The 19,306-nt window shown below is 40.3% G+C and overlaps 1 protein-coding gene across 1 annotated transcript; it reads left to right on the top strand.

Annotated features, from left to right (window-relative positions):
* Positions 1-1,234: 1,234 nt before the first annotated feature.
* On the top strand, positions 1,235-18,838 carry il17rd (interleukin 17 receptor D; the record flags this gene model as incomplete). Its single annotated transcript, XM_038697321.1, is given in 15 exon segments — positions 1,235-1,289; positions 5,320-5,442; positions 8,353-8,471; positions 9,335-9,455; positions 9,980-10,024; positions 10,600-10,751; positions 11,105-11,170; positions 11,357-11,411; positions 12,273-12,383; positions 12,800-12,984; positions 13,133-13,248; positions 14,123-14,386; positions 15,151-15,684; positions 16,421-16,692; positions 16,889-18,838. Coding segments are annotated over 15 exon segments (2,343 nt in total), but the record flags the coding sequence as incomplete, so codon positions are not given.
* Between the last annotated feature and the right edge of the window lie 468 nt (positions 18,839-19,306).

Below are 19,306 nucleotides of genomic sequence, written 5' to 3' on the forward strand. Positions count from 1 at the left end.
TGTGTTTTTGTACAGGGTTTCTTGCAGATACTGAATTAATTCCTTTATGATTACATTGTTAGGTTATTACCTTTGTCCATTTGTTGTAAAGCTACATTGGATGTAGTTTCAGCTTTTCTGGTCAGCTTGACATTTTAATGTTAAAATGTCAACTACTATTTGATCAAACATTGATCAAAGAAATATTTCAGTTTAAAAGTTAATTCAGTGTGCAAAATTAACTTTTTTTGATTACCGTTGTTTTTTTTGGCTGGTGAGTGAAGCATATCTATGGAAGTGTCTGTATTGTCACTACTTCTTTTATGTACCTCTGTAAGTAGTTTGTGTGGGTGATGCAGGTTTACGGCAATGTTGTGCAGGTTGGTTGGTAATTGAGAGCCTCTTTCTGTGTTTCTTTGTTTTTAGAACCATTTGTGTGGTTTGTGTTGGACCCCCTTGAAAACGAAAACTGTCATCTTTAAACCTTCTATAAAGTGTTCTAACAACGAAATGTCTGTTAACTTCTAGCCTCTGCATTGGGAGTATCAAGCTGATAACTTTCTGCAGATGTGCAGTGGCTCTTCTGAGCAAAGCAGGGGCCAGGAAGTGGCACCTTCCCAGCTTTCTCATAATTATGACATTTTGATTTTGAGATCAAGAATGCAATGTGCTTCCATACACATCTACCAGCCACTTGCATATTTTAACCAGTATTTGACCCGTGGCTTGTACTAATTTTGTGACTGAGTCGACTTACAACAGCCCGGCTCTACAACCGCGTGTGACGGTTGTTTGATGTTGTTCGTGTCAACTTTTTTGGCTCTGCTGCAGGAAGATGACGCCCCCATTCTCAATCCCACCTCATGCTAACCTGATTTTCTGATTAGTCGACTGTTTCTCTCACCACGGAAACAGATGTCGATGAGCACACCACCAGACCTGAGATGTGGGCGGTGATTCAGATGTCTGGAACCAGGCGACTTGCCAGGCTCTGTAGCATCTCGACAGCCTCCCTAATAAAATATTAAATATGCAATATTCTTATCTCTAGGAATTGTAGTCTACATGATTTAAAGGCTTTAGTAGTAGTAAGTAGTCTAAATAATCTAACAAACAAAAAGGAAAAGGGAAGGTTAAGAGTCCAAGTCAAGTTTTATTTATATAACCCAAAATCACAAATCTGCCTCAAGGGACTCTAGTTTTATTGGACGCTTATTTTTAATGACGTGTTGTTGTTTCTCTCTCTCTCTCTCAGGTGCAGTCTGGTGTAGATGGAGGTCGCAAGCTGCCCGTCACCTTCAGAGCTGACAGTGAGTTCCTCTGTAATTCTGTAAATTTGGATAATGACTTTGGTTTATCTTGAATTCCCAGGTGTTGGAGCCCTCTTTACTTTAGGTAATTGCCCAGATGGTGGCACTTTTACGAACAACCTAATATTTTGGCATCAAATCAATAAAAGTAAAACCTACAATAGATCTTACCTTCATGCAGACAGTGGGGATTGTGATGCCAGTAAGGCCCCCATTTATGTCCAGCGTTTAGGTCTTTCCAAAAACATGTTTTGCAGTATCGAAACATTTCCTGTTTAAAGTTAAAATCGATCACACAATTTGATCAGAGCCTAAAGGTTTTTTTATTTTTACCATCATGTTACCCACTGAGAAAATCTAAAGGCCCCTCACCCTCACGTCTCCACCCTCAACATCCTCTCCCTCCTCCACCATCCTCCTCCTTCTCCTCTTCATCTTTTGTTCTTTTCTCTCTAAAAGTCAAGTTCCTGAGCCGTAGCCGATCCCTGCCTTCTGCCTTTGTCCGTGACCATGAGCGAGAAGCACTTTCAGATTACGTGTGTGTTCGTGTGTGTGTTTTTGTGTGTGCAGCTTTCAAGAAATCCCTTTATTAAACTGCAAGATAACTATTTTAAATTAGTTTTCTTCCTGAAAACAGACGTAAAATATAAATCAGAACAAAAGAAAGTCAATAGCTTCACTTCTTTTATAGGAATAATACATTCAGGACTATATTTTTAGTCGTTAGGTTAGGATTGGATCATATAATATAATTTAAATTTCTGATCTTGAAACACCGCTAATCAATTCTATTTTTCATTGAATCCTGATTTCCTGATTCTTGGTGAATGAAATTATTAAGAATAGAAAACAAATATGTTGAAAGTACAAATTTTCTCTTTTTTCAGCAGATTAAATCTGTTGTAAATGACCAAAATCCCCAAATTGATTCACATAAGAATTGCAATAACTTTTTTTTAGATTGTGAAAATGCCCATTAAAACTTACTCCCATAGCCCAGGGTGATGTCTTCAAATGTCTTGTTTTAGCTGTCCTTAACTCAAAGGTATTGAGTTTACTGTCCTAAATGACAAATAATAGAAACAAGTCCTCACACCGTTGAGTTGATGTGTAGCATCCTTTCATGATCTTTGCTTGAAAAATTAAAAATTTAATTGATCAAATCAGAGACTGTCCAGCTGTTTCCCTCTGTTTCCAGTCTTTATGCTAAGCCAACCATCTCCTGGCTGTATTGATCTGTATTGATCAAACTCTCGGCAAGAAAGTGTATTTCCCCACATGTCAAACTATTCCTTTATAACAACGTATTATCATCACTGTTCTGTAAGAGAGGTCTCCCGATTTAAACGTTTAGCTGCTTCCGCGACTCCTTTTCTCTAGAAAAGCGATTCATTTTCATTTAAGTTAATCTTAAATACATATTAGGTCACAAATGATGCGGAGGTCACGGGTCAGAAGGTCATGTGACTTTGAAATGATGATGCATCCTGTTCTTAAGAAGAGATGAAATGTTTTGAAACCAAAGCCAAAGTTAAAGGTGTTTTAGCATGACAATCAGAACCAGCTCAGTGTGTGTGTGTGTGTGTGTGTGTGGAGGGGGTGACACACCTCACTGCTTCCTTTCCTCTAAACCTCGAGCTTTCAGAGAAGGATGGAGGAGAGTCAGTGGCTTCCTCTCTCTCACGCTGTCTGCAGTGATGTCATGGGGAATATAAAATCAGATGACCTTTGACCTCCTGTAGGTCACCGATGGATGGATGGTTAGGAGATCAGCAAATCTTATATATTCAATTCTATATTTATATTAAACAGGAAAACCAAACGGGGAGTGCAAACCTGTGTTGGGAATGTCCGAACAGGTGAAAAGAACATGCTCTTCCTTTAGTGTTCTCAAAAGGCTTCAATCTGTCATGTTTTTGTCCGCTAGATGGGGTTTTGGACGTATTATCATTAAACTCAATGAAAACACCATAAATTATCAAGAACGAATTTGACAGAGGATTATAATTGTTGAGTTATTATAATCCAGTAGGCTATAAATGTGTTCAACAAAAAACAGACGGAGTCTTGCGTGTGAAAACATGAACTTTTCTTTAAAATAGCTGTGGGAGGATGACGGTTGCTAAACATATTCATTCATTCATTCTTCAATAAAGGCAGACACCTTTAATATAATTGTAAGCTTAACTAGTGAGCACTATTAAGCTATAAAAATAGAACCCATAATTACTTTTTATTCACGCGTTGTGCATGACTCCATCAAGAACGCATGGTTTTTATGGCAAATCACGCACTTTTAACATGTCGGTGTGCAATCAGATACTCGACCTGGCGTCTATGAATACTTTGGCTTGCCATAGAGGGCTACAACCTCCATCTCATCCTCTTTGCTTCCTAAACTAGAATGTGAACAGGATGAAGAGGAGCTGGGAGGTGAGAACCATGAAGGTTTTTCTCTTCCTCCTGCATCAAACATCTCCTTTTGGCCTTCACATCCCTCTTTCATCCTCGTCTTCCTCATCTTCTTTGTTTTTTAAAGAATCTCTGAATACAAAATGAAGGAAAGGAGGAAGAGGACGCACAAGCTGCGACTTCCCCCTCCTCCTTATATCCTACAGAGAAGCTTTATGACTGAGGAAGAGGAGGAGAAGAGGAGCGACCAGCCGTGACCTTCTCCTTTAGCCCTGAACATGACCCCGCTTTGAGGAGCCGAGAGGAAGAGGAGCAGTGACTCGTGTCGTATCCCATGCTCTCCTAACCTCCTCTCCGTCATCTCCATCCTTTTTAAGCTCCTCTCCTCTTTCCGATCTTCCTCACCTCAGTCCCCTCCGTCAATAGGTGGCTGGCAGGAGGAAAGAGGAGCAGTCAGTCGTGTCTGAGCTCACGCCCCTTTTCATTCTGTATCCTAAGTCCATCTTTTCTCCTCCGAGTCCCTCTCGGTTCATGGCTGGCTGCTCCTTCTCCTCCTCCTTCTCTGCCCCTCCATCTTTGTCGATAAAACAAGAGAAATGTTGTAAACAGGAGGCAATATGAGTGACAGCTTTCTAGTTCTGACAGCTGGGAAAATATGATGCTGCAGTGTGCTACTGCTAACAATATGTCAAGTCAAACTGTGTGTGTTAGTGTTTGCATCTACAGGGTCACCAGTGTAATCCTTTTTAAAGTTTAAAAAAGCTTAATCATAAAGGAAAGTTTAATTTCCATGCTCATGACATGTCTTCCAACATTGTCTATAAGAAAACAAACTTGACTTTCACTGCTGCAACCTGAAAAAAATCTCCTCATTTACTCTATTCAGAACTCTTCCTCACTGCATTTAGAAACAAACAACTTCATGTGTCTCATTGTTTGTACAGATTATTCAACCAGAGAGTTTCATGTCCATCACATGTTGAAATACTCCAGCAGACTGACAGACAGTCAGTGGTGGGAAGTAGCTTAAGTATATTTACTCAAGTACTGTACTTTACTTGAGTATTTGCATCTTTGCTACTTCTACTCCTCTAAAATTCAGAGGCAAATATTGTACTATTTATTTACTACACTACATTTATTTGATAACTGTAGTTACTAGTTGTCTTGCAGATTCAGATCAGTTATACAAAATATAATTGCTATACAATATTATTATGGATAAATATAAGACTTTATTGATCCCCTGGTGAAATTCACAAGTTACTTTGCAGTAAATAAGTTTAAAAAAGCCCTATATTTTATATTTAAAATGGGCCATTCTGCAAAATGAGGACTTTTTATTTTTTTTTACTTTTGAGTATATTTTGATGCTAATACTTTTGTCCTTTTACTTGAGTCAAATTTTGAATGCAGGACTTTTAACAGAGTATATCTGCGCTGTGGTAAAGAGTACATCTTACACCGCTGGTGGGTATGATGATGTCACCATATGCACCATGTGGCCATTTGTACAACTGCTTTCAAGTAATAGGTGTAATATTTTTGTCAAAGAGGATGAAGTGTGGTTGTATGTACTGTTCTTAATGTCTGTCTGTCCGTGTCTCTCACCCTGCAGACTGTTCATTAAACTACCCGCTGGGGAAACATGTGATTCATGAGGTCACCAACGTCTCCTTCAGCCATCTGGCCTGTGACGATCAGGCCGCCGTGGTCGTCCACTGGTCTGCACATCCACTAGGTATCTGTCTGTTGGCTTACTTATTTGTTGGTTAAACTGTCTGTCTGTTGACTCTTTACATACTTCTCCACAGGGAGAGTTTTAGAGAAATTAGGGAAAATGAGGGAGACGGAGCAGGAAGGTAAAACCTTCAAAGTGCTCAAATCCGTAAGATTACCCACCTACATGTGTGTGCGTGTCCCTTTGATCAGGGCTGGAGAATAAGAGAGGATCATATCTCACACTACACTACCACGATTTGACCGTGAAGGAATGTGTGTGTGTGCGCTCAGTGTAAGGTGAACCGCTCTCTCTGTGACAATACAGCCTGTTGTTTTCTCACAGAGAGACAGATATCTTCCAGAAATGTTGCTTGTCACAGCCACATGTGAGCCGCTGCCAGAATTAGTCATCTGGGGTGAAAAAAGAAAATCTATCCATCCAATGTCGTCCTCAGTACCAGCTTTACTTCTTCCTGCGGAGCAATTCAGAGCTAAAAGTTTTAAAACACTGAAAGCGGAAAATGGTTTTTCTTTTGCAAAATGGTTTCTACAGCTGCCCAATTTTTTTCCGTTCTTTTTGCAAACTTTGCTGCAGCCAGAACAGAGGATTGTACATGTATAAAGCGAAAATTGGATGTTAATTGGTTTAATTTCAGGTCGATCTTCTTTTATCATCAAAAGAAGCTTTTACTTATACTGGCAGACTAGAGGATAATTGGACCAATTATGGGTCTAGTTCGCCCCTCCTGACCATCGCGTGGGCGTTGACTGAGCCAAGGCTGGTCAAAACATATTATCTGCCCAAATCATCCTGCAGTTTGAGGGGCTTAATGACATATATTCTTAAGGTTGCCGACTGGATCGTAGGCACCTTGATTGCAAATTGTGATATTTATGATTTTAAAATCGCAAAGGCTCTAATCAGAAACCCGCAGCACCTAATGAGAGCAAGCTGAGCAGTTTGAGATCCAGAAACGTCAGCAGAAACGCCTCTCTGAAATCGTTTAGTATAAACACAAATTGTGTGGTCCTCTGTCTTAAAATGCTGAACATCAGTAATTATGTTAATATGACACATTCCTGTCAGTAGGCAGTAAACATTTCTTTCATGATTGGATTTTACAGACTGCAGCAGGTGGAAGAGGCCTGCTTTGGTTTGTTGAGAATTCAGGAGATGACAAGTATGAATTAGTTTTATGAATCAGGATTAGGAATTCATTGCAGTTCTCTAAATATGTTTCAGAAAGGTAGTTACTACACGCAGTCCTCCTGAGTTTAGCTTGTCCTGCAGCACCTGACTTTTGCGTTTGGGGAGTCACATGACGTGCCACATGTGTTTTACACTCTAACCATAATACTGTATAGACAAAAAACTCTTATTAAGCAGACAAAAGCTAAAGGTCTTCATAACATCATGTGGAGTTTGATGTATTGATTCTAGTCTTGTGTGATAATGCATCTGAGCACTGGGCTTAGATCTTAAATAAAATACATCATGGAGAAGTGAAATTAGCATGTAAAACCACCATATCATTCCTCTCACTGTTGCACAGTTATGGATCACCTTCTATATCAGACTCCTCAGCCGTTCTCTCTGCTGTTAAGGTTGAATGGACTGATTTTTAAACAAGACAAAGAGTCTATAGCCGTGCTAGCATCTCTGTGAGGCTGCACTTACACACAGCGGCGCTTTGAGCTGGATGCTAACATGATAACACAACTAGCTTGCTGCTGTTTAGCAGGTAAGATGTTTATCATGTTCACCACCTTAGTTTAGCATGTGAGCATGAATGGACTGATTAGTGAAGCGACAAAAATTTAATTAGCAACTATTTCGATGGTTGATTTGCATTGCTATGCCTGACTCATTCCTGTGTTGCAACTTGTCAATCACAAGGTAGCCCCGCCTTCAAGCATATGCTGCTTTATTGTCTATTTTCCTCTAAATTGGACTATAATTTACTAAATGAACATCATGCTGTATTAAAGAAGACTTGAAAATACTATTGAGACCATGAACTCTAGGAAAGTGTTTACTGACGTAATAAGTGAGAAGTAGGCTCATTTTGTCATAGACTTCTATACAATCAGACTTCTTTTTGCCACCAGTGGAGTTGCTCCCTGCTGGCTGTTAGAGAAAATGCAGGTTTAAGGAACTTCAGCCTTGGAGTGACCGACAAACTGATATTGCCACCCATAGAGGCCTGCAGATAAAAACTGAGACCAAACCTACTGCTGTTGTTAAGAGAGAGCGACAGAACAGGAATCTGCCTCAAGACAGAAAAACCTGTTCTACTGCTTTCTCTTTCTTTCTCCCTCTCTCCGCTCCCCACAGAGCTAATAGGAAAAACATGTCCTGTGGATGTAAAGGTATAATTACAAGACAGATGTGTTTTCAAAGAGCAAAGATAAGAAGGGAAGGTTACAAGGAGAAGAGAGGAGGAGGGGGAAACAAAGAGAAGAACATAAGGAGGGCAGGGGATGAAAGTAGACAGGAAATGGTAGGAAGGGTTAAAGGAAAGAAGGAGACAAGATGGGTGGAGGAATAATAGAAAATGAGTGGAGGGGAGGAAAGCGAACAAGTAGAATACAGGTGGACATGAAGAAACAAGGAGAGGAGGAGAGAAGAGGAAAGAAAGGAAAGGGAGTGAAGCAAAAAGAGAAGAGGAAATAATAAGAGAAAAGGAAGGGAGGGAAGGACACAAATAGAGAATAAGGAGGGTGGGGAAGAATATGGTGAGAGAAAGGACAAGGAAACAAGGAGTAGAGAAGAAAATGAACAGAGGAGAGGACGAGGAAAGGAGTAAAGAAGATGGATAGAATCGAAATAGCAGAATGAGGTGATGAGAGGGGAGGAGGAAAGGAAACAAGGAAAGAAGGATGGATGTGCATCATTGTTTTTGCCAAACTTCTTGTTGTCTCGCTGCAGGAATCGAACACATTAAAGGCTTCAGAGTTTATCTGGAGGACAAGAATCCAGAAGGGAAACAGTGTCAACATCTCATCCTCAAAGACCCTCGTCAGCTCAACTTCTCCTACAGGAGCACGGTAGGACCAAAAATAACAACAAACTAATTAATCGCAGAGAAAGAGAAACTAAGCTGCTTATTGTTGTTGTTTACAAATGTTATCTACAGTATATTTGAGATTTGTGGGCGGCGGGGTTATATTCATGTATTTCTGGCTGAATAATGTTGGTGCCCAAGCCAAGCTTGAAGGCTGTTCTTGATTTTTATCTTAATACAATACTCACATTATATATGTATTTTGAAAGAGTTATTGAAGTGATCCCTTCCTAACTTGACTCCAATGTAAGAGATGAGGGACAGAATCTACAGTCCCCGTTCTGTCCAAACTTTTAGTATGAACACTGTTACAATGTTGAGCTGCAGCGGAGGGATACGTCCCAATATTCACATGTAGATTTGTGGCTGTGATAAAACACAGGCAATAAACATACACACAACCTACATCAAAGATAAACACTTGTGGCATGGCGTATGTGAGTACTGTATTAAAGACCTTTGAACCTTTTCAACTTTGGAGTAATTACTGTAACAGTGCCAGACAGGCTGAATCTGTAGACGTTCAAGTTGCTTTTGCAGTTATTAAGTCCTGCCTTATTTGCTTATTCGGGTCTTCTTTTTTTACTTTTAACTCTAGCCAGGAACTGAGGTGAAAGAAAAGCTATTTGGCCAAGTTTGGCACATTTATTTACAGTGATCTCAATAACATGCATTGTCCCTGATGAACAAACTTTTTTTAAACAAGAGAATGGTGAACAGACAGATTGTTTCCATCCCTGACTTGATGTTTAACACAGTGACCAAAGATGCTCAATGGAACTAATTTACTGTTGTTATCAGACTCGTTGTATTTATTGTTGATTTATTGTTTATTTACATATACAGAAGCTGAGCAGTCAGCCATTCAGTGGGTTGACCTTTGACACAGACTACATGGTTCGTCTTGTTCCTTTCCCTTCTCTGATGAATGAAAGCTTCTTCCCTCCATCCTTCCTCAGGACCAACTGTGAGTCCAGCCGTCTCCTCATCCGAACAGGATCGATCAGTTAACTGGTTCATTGAAAAATGCTTATTTATTGTGTTACCCAGAGTCCGGTGAGAACAACTTCCATGTATTTAGCTTAGCTTAGCACAAACACTGGAAGCAGGAGGAAATAGGTAGCCCAGCTCTGAAAAAGTAAAAATGATGTCTTTCAAAAAAAAAAGTTTACTTAACTGCTGTGGCTGCAAACAGCATCTCAGAATCTATTGTATAGTCTTCATAGCGAGGTTGTCTTTATTGTACTGTCAACAAAATTCAGCTTCCTCTTTATTTGGTTTGTGGCTAACGTGTTAGCTAACTAGAATGAACACATACAGTAGACAGTTTCAGAAATGTTACCTAAGCCCCAAACAATTAAACATGGATTGTCCAAAATCAAAGTCAAGACTGTCCTATCAAATTTGTTGGCTCACTGAAGTGAAGGTGAGGCTGCACAATGAGAATAGAAACAAGCTGACTAAACATTTCTGTGTTTGTTCAACTTGCAGCGTGTGAAGTCCTCCTGGGATCAGACAACCTGGTTTGCAAACCATGTAAGTTCCTCAGTGTCGTCGTCATAACCAGAGCCGTGTGTAGACTGCCTGTAGAAAGCTGATAAAATGTTTCACATTAAAAAGCCTACAAAGAAATAGAAGGATCGTGTTTTGTCATCTTTGCCACATCTTTGAAAGAAGTGTTGAGTTTGACAGAGATTGAAACATGTTGTTAGGTACTGAAAACTGAAATATATGAATTTTCAGTTTTGTCAATATGGACATGTTACATATCTTAAGATGGGTTTAGATTCCACACAATTCATTCGTTTTAGTTAGACCTGCTGGTATGGCAAACAAACAAGAATGATAATTTTTATACAAGTATTATTCTTACTTGTTGATATAAACACATTCATTGTAGCCTATTACCCATCTATGCTGAGCAAAAGGAATTAAAGGCCTGTCCCAAATATAGGCACGGTGAGTTCAGTGATTGAAGCAAATAAAAGCCCTGGCTATTAATTGAAGTTTAATTAATACTTTTGTACTACTAATTGTAATTGCATAATAAAGGTACATGTCTCGTGCATGTCCAAGAGAGTGGAGATAAATTTTTGTTTCTGCCTGCGCAGTCTGGAAGCCAAAGACCCTGAACGTGTCTCAGCTGGGGTCGAACCTCCACGTGGTGTTCGACCAGGCTCCGACCTCCTTCGGCTTTCACTTCTACTACCTGTACTACAAACTGCGACAGGACGGACCCTTCAAACTGCAGCGCTGCAAACCAGTAAGTATGGGCAGGTTTGCTCAAGTCACAAAGTGATTCAGGTTTCACACACTGTTTTTTAGAAGGCGATGGTAAAAGGACCAAACGCTTAACAATTAGCCTGTGGCCTGGCCATCAGTTTGGGGTTCAGTGTCTTGCTCAAAGACACGTGTACGTGTTGGCAGGAGGAGCTGGGGATCAAACCACCAACCCTTGACCACAACGAAAAGTGGACCGGACGTTTAAGTTCTGGTGTTCAAGTTGTGGCTCTTTGAAAAGAAGATGGACTTCATTCAATCTCTGAGGCCGCCTGCAGGTCTGGCTGAGTTTTCAGTTGATTTAGTCCATTTTTTAAATACATTTACTGTGTGCAGGACGTGAACCAGCCCAGAACTACATGTATCCTCCAGGACGTCACTCCAGGGACCTACATTATAGAGGTACATGAATGCCTTTTCAGTTCTGAATGGATTCTTCTCTTCACTTTATATATGGATTAAAATGCAAAACACTTTAGACGGAAAGACGGAAAACTTTAAAATTCATATATATTTGTTCATCCATTGAATTTATCATGTTTCTCTCTGTTCCCTTTCTTTCACTACTTTTCCTATTTTCTCTGTCAGTTGAGAGATGACAGTAACTCCACCAGGAGGTATACTCAGTACTACGTCAGTCAGGGTGAGATAGACACACACTCACACTCACACACACACACACACACACACACACACACACACACACACACACACAATAATCTATGTAACTGTTAAAGACTGGAACTGATTATTTTCATTATTAATTAGTCTGCAGAATATTTTGTTGTTTAACTGTTTGGTGACCACATTTCCTGCCCAATGCAATGTCTTCAAATATCAGTCTTGTAAAAGCAGCATGCAGGTAAATACACGTTTATCATGGTGGATAGCAGATATTTTGTCAGCAGAGACGAAAAACAAATAAACAGATAATCAGGAAAGCTGTTCAGAGGTTTACATTTTCTCTTTAATAAGGCTCTGCCATTTCCTAACCTGCAGGTAGCGTACACTTGTCTTGTATGAGCTGGGAGGGGCTGTTTAAGATGCTATACTGGGGGGTCAGGTGTTTTATCTTGGTGGGTCAGGTGTGCGTCAGCTGCAGAGTGGACGTCATGGCTGCCAATACTAGCTGCCCCATCAATACAGGGCTGCAGGAAGTTGTTTGATTTGATTGAAAGAAGAAATAAAACATTCTTCCTCTTACAAATGAAAGCTGAATTCATAAGAAACAAAATGCGTCAATGCAAAATTCATTACACTTGGGGGTTTTATTGCTACAGCCTTAAGTGTTATGGTATGACTAGTACCAAAGGTTAACTAATAATAGCTAATGTTAGGAAAATTAAAATTGATATTGCTACAACTAAGCCATTTTACTCACTTTATGACTCTTCTGTTTTAGTAATTTTGTGGTTACATACACGCATATAGTTTACCTAGTGTTGCTTTTGAAGGACTATCTGATTAGTTTGTCTCATGCTTGGTGTGGTTGTTTCATCTCCAGTACACTCCCCATGGGCGGGGCCTATCCGTGCCATGGCCATCACAGTGCCTCTGGTCATCATGTCTGCCTTCGCCACTCTCTTCACTGTCATGTGTCGCAAGAAACAGCAAGGTGAGAGCACTAATTACTGGTGAAATTGCTTGTTTTAATTCACTATGTACACTGAACAAAATTATAAACACTTTTGTTTTTGCCCCCATTTATCATGAGCTGAACTCAAAGATCTAAGACTTTCTCTGTGTGAGGGGGAAAAAAAAGGCCTATTTCTCTCAAATATTGTTCACAAATCTGTCAGAATCTGTGTTATTGAGCACTTCTCCTGTGTTGTGTTTGTAAGTGTATTAGTGTCCTGCACACTTTGCGCATGGGACCTCGAACATCCACTGTTCAATGAAGGTGTGATGTAGTTGTGCTCTGGGTTTAAAACTCAATGTTGGGATACACATTATGCATGATGCAAAGATTAGTGGACAGATCTAACATTATTCTAAAACATTAACCCGTCTTGTCCATTTGTCTCCTTATAGAAAATATCTACAGCCAGCTGGATGAGGAGAGCAGTGAGTCATCCAATCACAGTGCAGCTTTGAACACGGAGCGGCCGTGGCCACGCCCAAAAGTCTTCATTTGTTACTCCAACAGAGACTGTCCCAAACACACCACTGTCATTCAGAGCTTCGCTTACTTCCTGCAGGACTTCTGCAACTGTGAGGTGAGACGACAGATGGACAAACCAGGAAATGGCTGAATGATAAGAGGAAACATTTAGTTATAAACAAACATTTTAAAAGAAATTGCCATTTAAATCAAAGTCCCTTTTTTGAAGGTTGGCTCTGAAATCCCTGTTCACTTGTGTTTAGGTGGTGTTGGACCTGTGGGAACACCTGGAAATGTGCAGGGAGGGTCAGATGTCGTGGCTCAGCAGACAGCTGGACGAAGCCAACTTCATCATCACTGTCTGTTCCAAAGGCCTACGGTACTTTCTGTACTGTGTTTATGTCAAAACTGCAAGTGATGTTTTTAAAAGTGCCTTCAGCTGCAGTACCTCCAGTGACCTCGAGGTGCTGCTGAAACACTCTGTAGGGAATATCTCTCAAATTCTCCAAAAAAACTATTTCCATAACAAGTTTGCCCGTCAGAGGTTATTGTGTGTGTTGGAAGACATTGTTTAATGTTGTTCCTCCATTCTTCCCTTTTTCTTTCCATCCTCATTTGTTTCTTATTTTTATACCTTTTCTTTCATTTGCTCTTTCATTCTTCCTTCAAAACTGACCCTATTTGTTTCTCTCTCATCTTCCTTTGTTCCATCTGTCTTTCTTTACATTTCAAATCTTTCTTTTTTTTTCTTCAAAATCCCCATTTTCATATCTGCCTTTACCCACTGACCATATTTCTTTATCAAAACCATGCCCCCGTCCTTGCCATCCTGACATATAGGGACCACAAAGGATAAAAAGAAAAAGAATAAATATGTAAACAATTATTATTAGTGTTGATATTACCATCACTGACAGAAAACACTTGGCATATCATCACCTTTTAATTTTGATATGGTGAACATGTTATAGCAAACAGTTGCCTAATTACACATCCAACAACATTATTATTAATTTTGAGTCGTGTTTCTAATCACCTTGTGAATGAAAGTCCAATATTTAATCTCTTTTAGCTCAGTTTTTGGTTTCTACCACCTCCAGAGGGAAATATCTGACCAGCTGCTAAATGCTCCCCTGTGTGGCTACCATACTTACCAGATTTAACATCTTTTCTTCTGTCCCTCCATCCATCTGTCCTTGTTTTTTCAGTTCTTTATATATTCTGTTCTAACCGGCTCAGTTCTCTTCCTGCAGCTACTATGTGGAGAGGAAGAGCCACAGAGGGAAGACACCAGTCAGTCGCCGTAACAACAGCAGCAGCAGCAGCAGCAGCAGCTCTCCGATTGGTGGAACAGGCGGTGACCTGTTCATTGTGGGCGTCGCCATGATCGCTGAGAAGCTGCGTCTGGTGAGGCAGAGCGAGGGGGACGGGGCTCAGGAGCTGAACCGCTACATGACTGTTTACTTCGACTACTCCACAGAAAACGACATACCCACCATGTTGAGTCTGGCTCCCAGGTAAATACAATGCTGTGGACAAAATAACAAACACTTTCAAAAACAACAACGCTGTAATTCATTACAGCCCCATTTAGTTAAGTCCACTTACTTTTTACTTAAAGAGGTCTGACAGGTTTTAGATTTTAAACTCAGCTGTATGTTTTTGAGACTATTTGAGACTTGTGTATGTATGTGTTTATTGAACTTGGGTATAAAAAAGGCTGGTGTGCGGGGATGGGAACGAGACGACAAGAAAATAGTTGCTGCGTCTTTTGATTTGAGAGAAATTGTCTTCCTTAAGCTATGGCAAAGTAAATCAACTAATTATACACTGCCAGTAAGTCATATGTTTAAATTCCAACTAAAATATTGACACCTTTGTGGTAGACAAGAAAGGACTAGTGCCACCGGTGGAGGAAGTACCTGACAAGAGCCTTATATATGTAAATTTAAACAGTTTGGAATTGAAATCCTTTTAACTTGAAATGGAAAGCAGTATAAATCTTGTAAACTTGTTTTAACTTGAAACTGTGAGTTAGAATAATACAGTATAAATGTATGTGTTAATGGACTAGTTAAGGGAAGTTTTCTTCCATTAATAAAGGAAAATATGTCTTACAGGTAACAGCAGCCTTACACTGTCCATTTGATCATTATTAACAGCGGTTGAATCAACAAGAAATAATAATAATAATTAGAGCAAATATTACAGGACACAACATGTACAAGATTGTTATGGATATTTTCTGGTTTTAAAGTTGAAAATAATTTCCTGTGTTTAGGTTTAAGTTGATGGACCAGCTGCCTCAGCTCTTCAGTCGGCTCCACTCCAGTCAGTCCAGTCTGGCTGATCGTGAGACACAGCCTCACAATGTCTCCAGGAGGAACTACTTCAGAAGTAAGTCCGGACGCTCGCTCTACGTTTCCATCTGCAACATGCACCAGTACATCAGCCAGAACTGCGACTGGTTTGAGAAGCAGCTGGCTCCTTCAGGAAGTTCCTCAGCCTCCTCATCGAAACATCCTTCTGTCTCTGCGGACCCGGCACCAAGCCCTCCTCCAAAGTCTCAACCTGCGCGGAGGTTTGACTCTGGCGTGGTGCTGAATGAGGTGGTGGTGAAAACGCCGCCGCTGGAGGGCGGAAAGGGACCGTCAAAGAGGAACATGCTGCTGCTGGCCCCTGGCTCCAGTCCGAGCCCAAGCCACACTCCCAGTCCTGGTCCTTGTCCCAGTCCTGGTCTCTGTCCCAGTCCTGGTTTCTGTCCCAGTCCAGGCCTACCACATTGCTCTTTGTCCACGCTTGGGCCCACTTCAAGGTAAACAAGGTGTAATACCGCTGTAGGATTTAATTGTTCTCCTTTGAGCATTAAAGATAGGTTTTAGTTTTTTACCTCCAGGGTCGAGTTTTGTGTGACCCCTCTGTAGCGTGACTCAAGTCTAAAGCTTGATTTATACTTCTGTGTCAAATCTGCGCCGTAGCCTGACATGCACCTCCCCAAAAATGTAACTACTCGTTGCTGCGACACGGACCGCAAGAATTGGTCGGATTGGTATCCGTGAATTTCCTCCAGGCTCCCAGGAAGTGCTCCGCGCTTTGGAGTCAATTTTACTAGAGGCCAATCCAGCGGCTGTAACATGTTGGATCAGTATTTTTGAGCATCACAACCTACGCGTAATGACTCTTTTCACTATCAGAATAACATTTGAAAAGTCTAGAAGAACCGCACGATTATCATTTTACCCCTATTCAAGTTAGCAGAGCAAGCAGTGGAAGTTAGCTGGCTCAGCCGGCAACACAGTGGATGCTATAACGCTACCGCCAAACTAGTGATTTGGCAGTTTAATTGCAGAACGACGTGGAAATCAACGCACAAGTATAAATACATGGGTACGTGCGCGGCTCATGCCGTAGGCTACGGTGCAGACTCGGCACAGAAGTATAAATCAGACTTAAGAGAGGAAGTTATAAACGGATATTTTCTGCTGCTGTTGATGATGATTTAACTCTTTTGAAACTCACCATGAAACCCTCACCTTTTTCTGCTCCTTTAGGTCCACTTCTGGAATATCTGAACTGTTACCAGAAGAATCTTCCTCCTCCTCCTCTGCTCCCTCCATCCTCCAGGATGGGGTGTGCCCTGTCCCCGCCCAGGCAGAAGAAGGCCATCCTTCCCCTCCGGAGCTTCCGCCTCCTCGTGATTCAGGCATATATGATTCGTCGGTCCCGTCCTCAGAGCTTTCCATCCCCCTAATGGAGGGGCTGTCACATGACCAGGCGGACTCCTCCTCCCTGGCTGACAGCGAATCCTCTTCTTCTGGGCTGGGTAAGGCGGGCTGGCTATTTCTAAGAAACTCACCTGAAGTCTTTTAAAATTAAAATACTATTCTGTACTATTATTCTGTGTTGTTTCATTTTAATTTCTTAATGTTATGTGATAAATTCTGCTCTCGTTTCCTCGTGTAACTGTTGAGCGAAGGCAAAATAAATGACATCGCTCACACCTGCCGTGTGTCTTTCAGGTGACGAGGAGCCGCCTGCCGTCACGTTGCTCCGCTGCAGCGCTGCCACAGTTTGTAAAGCTGAACTGCACCATTATCAGCACCTAGAGCACAGTGACGGACTCGCCCCTGTGGCGTCCCTGTAGGGGAACACCTCCTGCCAATCAGAAGAGGACTGTCATCACAGAGCCAACAACTTAATGGTCTTGGATCTGAAGTGGAATTAATGAAAAGGCACTGCAGAGGTTCACCTGTGGAAATTACTAGAACGCTGGTTACCAATGATTTAGAGAACCTTGGTAAGTGTGGGAACCACTGCGTCTAGAACACTACTAATCCTGGTAACTAATACGAACCGTTGGTCGCCCTGCCTGGATGATTTTTGAAGGACTAGATCTCCAGACGGTGCAGACCAGTTCAAACCGAAGACTGCCTTGGCACTGTGTCTGGATTGATTGACAGCTGACAGCTGAGTTGATGTTCTGTACCAAAACATGATGTGGAAGCAAACCGTTTGTTCAGGCACTTTTAAACACAGGAAGATGCCACAAGCACGTCCAGATGTTGAACAACATCTAACAGGATCTAAGTAGCTTCTGAAGTTCTGTTATCCACGATGAAAAGCTGTTTTTATCAAAGGCTGACTTAAGGGCGACGATAAAAAGGCACCATTTCAATTCAGAGGATTTTTTTTGTTTTATTCTCAACAAGACCAAGTAACCGGTAAATACTTTGGGGAAAAACCACAAAGTCAATGAATGCTGTCTTTTCACATGCAAGGGGAATTCCCCAAAACAGTTAGCAATGGAACATTTTATCCAAACTGATTGGATGTTTCATCTCTGCATACCTTATTTTAAAATGTTTTCAACATAGAAATGTCTTCTAATTGTTTGTTGACAATGGCTCATCGTTGAAGCTGCCTTAATCATAAATCATTAAACTGTTAAAGAACCATCAAAAATGTACTAAAACCTGCTAATGTGACATAATATGTTGGAAGAGTTGTGTGAATTATGTTTAAATTGAAATTTTAGTTTTTTTGAATTTTATTTTTTTCCGCATTTTAATTCACAATTTCAGAGTATACAGTGCATTTCACATTCATTTGGCTGGAGGCACCGCTCCTACACCATAATAAATTGCATACTGTGGGTACATTGTTAAGCTTCTGATTACATATTTTAAAGTACTGAATATTAACTCTACATTTACAGTTATGTATTTTTTGTAATGCTTTGTAATCCTTTTCCGACATTGTTGCAGGAAGCAGCGACGATGAGGGCATTATGAAAAGTGACACTTTGTTTAAAGATTATGTAACCACTTAAACCCTTTCCTGCCAGAACTAGAGATACGTACATGAACTCCTGTTGAATTTGTCAAATGAAATGATGAAATTATGTCACGTTTTTGATTTACTAAGGTAAAATGATGTTGTAAACGTGGTTGTCCCCCCAAAAGTAAGTCAAAACTCTTAATTTAAAATGATCAGAAAGTAAAAATTAAGACTGATTTGGCTTAAAAAGGAAAAACTTTTAATTATCATAATTGTGACTTTTATCCTTTTTTTCCCAAATGGGCTTCCATACACTCCTCAATTATTGATCCCATTCATATCTGACACATAGAAAGATGCCATGACTGTCAGTTAGTGATTTCTTTCACTATGAGCTCTGTATTTAAAGCTTTATAAAGTCTTATTTTCTGACTCAAATGTTTGAGTTGCTGCTGAAGGCAGAGTGACGATTTCTGATTGATCTGCAGGTTTGAGTTTGCTGGAAGGGAAGATTCAGCATTTCCTACTTGTCAATATAAATATTTGTTGTTCCTGGAAATGACTGTTCTGCTTCAATTTTGTATAGATAGAATGTTTTACTATAATTTCTACATTTTCTAGGAATGTACTGTTTTATAGTACTCTAATGTAGGAAATAGATAAATCCATCTAATAAAACATGTCTCTTTTTATCTTTTTTTGTTCAATCTCTGTGAGCATTTGTGATTGTACTAAGAATAAGCTGTTTTTTGTAGTTATTTAAACCAGATTTGTAGGAAGTTACAAAGCAAAAAGTTGTTTAACGAGAAGGATAAATACTTGAGTACAAAAAAAATACATAAAGAAATACACAGTAACTAAGTACTAATTACTTTACGACAGGCCATCATCTCTCGTTTGCTTCAAGCTGACTAACACGTTTAGTTTCTTACAGTAAAACACACACTGACATAAAAACCAGCAGACAGCTGTAGTGTTTGAGCTGTGAAGCATCAAGGGCTTGAAACAACAGAAGCCTCCAAAACTAACAACCCATCAGTGGTATACTTTCAAAATAAAAGCACAGGCTCTGTCACTGGTGTCAGGCTGCAACTATAAATTTATATGTATTAATTTGCTAATTATTTTTTCGTTTCATTGCATAGTTTCTATTGAGCTGG

This window comes from Micropterus salmoides, unplaced genomic scaffold (assembly GCF_014851395.1).
Source record: "Micropterus salmoides isolate LMB-PRFRI ecotype aquatic unplaced genomic scaffold, ASM1485139v1 Ms_hic_scaffold_4, whole genome shotgun sequence".
Classification (NCBI taxonomy): domain Eukaryota; kingdom Metazoa; phylum Chordata; class Actinopteri; order Centrarchiformes; family Centrarchidae; genus Micropterus; species Micropterus salmoides.